This window comes from Diplotaxodon limnothrissa, linkage group LG13 (assembly GCF_057381915.1).
Source record: "Diplotaxodon limnothrissa isolate DT_005_m linkage group LG13, D_limnothrissa_male_GT1.1, whole genome shotgun sequence".
NCBI classification, from domain to species: Eukaryota; Metazoa; Chordata; class Actinopteri; order Cichliformes; family Cichlidae; genus Diplotaxodon; species Diplotaxodon limnothrissa.
Window position 1 is genome coordinate 12824642 of NC_140608.1, and position 3556 is coordinate 12828197.

Consider the following 3556-nt stretch of genomic DNA (forward strand, 5'->3'; position numbering starts at 1 on the left):
AAGGCTCTTAACTCATGGCATGCAATGAAAAGCATGATTATTCACATTACTCCAGATGAGAAATATAAGAAGTTATAATAAGAACTATATAATAAATTATCCTGTAAGGTTCATACACAGGTATACCAGAGGCCTAAGATGAGTCAGCAGTTTTGTGTGATTTTTTGTTTTTGTTTTTTTAAAGTGTAGCGACAGATCCCAACAACAAAAAGGTCTCATTCATCAGAGAGGATGGCGGGCAAGTGCACCAACTGTATTTTATAGAGAATGTGGTCTCATCTTGAAAGACAGAGGGGTAAATCTTTAAGAAAGGATGATACCGTCTTCTGGTAGAGAAACTGGGTTGGAAGATATGGGGGAAAGACAGATGAAGGGGTGGAGGGACTGATCAGAGGGGTGCCAGACACAAAGAGGCCAGGCCATGGCCAGTGGCACGCGATGGGCAGATTAACCAGCGTTTCCTCCCCTAACTGAAGCATTAGGACACCTGACTGAGTCCCGCCAATGGCAGCCAGCCAAGGATTTGTTGGGGGGGGAGACAAGCTGAGGCTCGCCTTTCAGCACTCAGGCTCTGCAACTGCACAAAGACGGGCGGGGTGGTTTTCGCTTGGGGGGGGGGGGGGCGGAATAAGGGGTGATGGGCTGGTGGCTTGGAGTTGGGAGGGGGGCCTACAAGCCTAACCCCTCACCATCTGCTGAACAGGCTAAGTGAGGACAGGGGTAGGGCCAGAGTGCGGGTGGAGTATGTGAGCGCGTGCATGGAAACTACGCGTGTATCTGCATGCACGCACCTGTTAGTGTGTCAGTGGGCGGGTGAGTGGGATGGCAGATGGACAGGGCATACTCCTGGCACTACAGCTTCAGTGTTAGTCATCCCAAATTAAGGAGTATCCCCCCTTCCCCCACATTCCTAACCCCTGCTACCTAATACACAGTGCCAGCCAATTCTTTATGTTTTGCTCAGTTTGATTAAGACATCCATGATTAGAGACATTATGAGCTGGGTGAGAGGGTGTGTGAACAGCTTAGCCATGCGGCTCTTTACTGTAATCAAAGCCAAACAGATGCAGTCTCATTGGTCCCCACGCCACTCAGCAATATCTCATATTCTGACATTGCAGACACATTTTATCCAAATTTCATCTTGAGCAAAATGCAGCAGAAATATGGATATATTTATACACACACACACACACACCACTGCTGCCCCAGACAACACATCTTCATACCATAATTTGATAATCCCCCTACCAACCCCCTTGTTGTTTGCCTGAATTTACTCTCACACATTGTGATCTGTTTATCCCCCCCCCAATTTAGGGGAAAAAAAAAAAGAAAAAAAAAAAAAAAAAAAAAAGGGGGTCAGAGTGGCAGACAGTTCAGTCTTGCTGAGCAGTAATCTGAAAAAAAAAAATGCCTGTAATCCTCCATACAGAGCCCTTCTGGAGACCGTGGTTATATGTGGAGGTGTAGCCTCGTCTCAGTTTAGCAGCCATGTGTCTGACCAAGCCTGACACGCAACTAGGTCCTTACAGCTGCCAGGACACACACTGAGAGATGAGGCACAGTAAAGCTGCCCCCGGTCACTCACTGGAATAATTATGCTTTTTTTTTTTCCCCCCATACAATGCCGAGGTGGCGCAGGTCACTGAACTTAATCATCTGTGTTGGTACAAGTGACATAAATGAGAGCCAATGAAATCATGGTTTATGATCATGCTATTATAAATTTAGAGTGGGCACAGTACACCAACTGGCACTCTTTCTGAAAGTTGAGATGATCAGACTAAAACAACGCTCACTGATAACTCTTTACTTGGAAACACCAAAAGTGACAGTATGAGTGTATTAGCTTTTATTTTGGTGGCACTCATTTTTAGAGAGAACACGTGATTTCTCCCAGGAGACTTCTACAACGACGAAGTGGCACTGGTACTCCTGAAAGAAATGGCAAATTAGTACATTTAACTACTATGCAATTTGAAAATATTTTTTTTAAAAAGGGGGGGGGGGGGGGAGGGGTTAGTGGGGTTATGATGCATTTACCCCCTCGGTGTGTTATGCACCACCCAGTTCTTGAACTTGCCTTGCGTCTAGACTGGAAAGCACATGGCTCGCTGTCCGCAGCAGCGTGGTTTCTGCTGCACACAGTCTGCCCCAGCAGCATGTCCAGAATGTACTTTATTCCCGCAACTACCTGCAGAAAACATCACCACCTATTCGTATATTTTAACTGAAAATTGGGTTGTGACTTCTGATGAAGTTTTACCTGAATTTTAGCCGATGTTATCGCCACAGTTTTATAAGCGAACATCTCTCCTGCGTTGACTTTGTTGAATTCAGCCACAGCAAAGTGAGCTGCCGTCAAAACCCTGGTGTCGTTAACCGGAACACGTCGGGGCTCCCCGGTCATGGTTTGTTCGGCGGCCGAAGCACAAACAAAAACAAAAACAAAAAACCAGGCAAACATCCTGAATCAAAACATGTGGGTTCAAAGTTTATAAAAGAACGTCTAGGCTCTGAGTGCCTAACTTCGCATTATATGCCGGGTTAAAACTTGCTCGGTAAACGCACACCTGCGTCCAATCTGCTGATTAACTGAACGTAAAAGAGACACGCGCCACTCAGAACAGTAGATTCGGTGTTGCGCGGCAACCACGTTGCTGAGCTACCGAGAAACACAAGCTACTACAGACTAAAAAATATATATATACAATGAATTTAAGAACTAATGGCATGTTTATTATTTAAAACAACAATGTCACTGCTATAAAGACAAAGTATCAGTGATTATTTGAATATATGAAGGGTGACAAGGGGGGAAAAAATAACAGAAACGCCAATAAAAGGGATAAAACCCCATTCTTCTTAAAGTTATTCACTCATTTTGTGTTTTGATCATGTGGGTAAGCCTAAAATCTTTCACAGGTGTTTCTCCTCAGATCTCTCCCCTTGAATCTGCAGGTCTGGATCAACTTGATCCTTATTTTCACAAGCTGACAAGAGATTTTATATTAGAACTACTGACTTCTATTTTTAACATTCTCCTTTCAAACAATGAGATCTCTGTCATATGGAAATCTGCCTATGTTTTCCTTTTATTAGAAGGAAATTACCAATCAGTTACAGGCCAATTTTAGCAACGGTGTTTTAGCAAAGGTTTTCCAAAGACTTATCAATGAACAACTAACTGTTTTCCAACATTAGTCAAGTTTTAGAAAGCAGCACAGCAAAATAACAGCTGTTGTTAATGTGGTGAATGTATAATGGTGCAATGGACTGCACAAAACATTGTGCTGTTCTTTTTCGTGATCTGTTTTGACACAATTGATCATGACACCTAAATGGACAACCCAACATTGGCTTGTCTGCAAATGCTTAAGTTGGCTTTTACATTACTTGTCAGCTAGAACATAGTACGGCCCCTTTACTGCGTTTTCTTCTTCTTTTCTCCCAGTATCCAGTGAAGTTCCCGAGGGCTCTATATTAGCACCACTCCTCTCTTTCTCTATGCAACTAACATTAGTGAAAAATGTTGCATTTTCTTTTATGCTTA

General features: G+C 43.5%; 1 protein-coding gene across 1 annotated transcript; it reads right to left on the reverse strand.

Annotated features, from left to right (window-relative positions):
- Positions 1 to 1848: 1848 nt before the first annotated feature.
- On the reverse strand, positions 1849 to 2470 carry LOC146619943 (cystatin-like). The gene is made up of 3 exons (XM_085368795.1): positions 2270 to 2470; positions 2087 to 2197; positions 1849 to 1938 (listed from the first exon to the last, which is right to left on the reverse strand). The coding sequence occupies exons 1-3, from the start codon at positions 2468 to 2470 to the stop codon at positions 1849 to 1851; spliced, it is 402 nt and encodes a 133-aa protein (XP_085224921.1).
- Positions 2471 to 3556: the final 1086 nt, after the last annotated feature.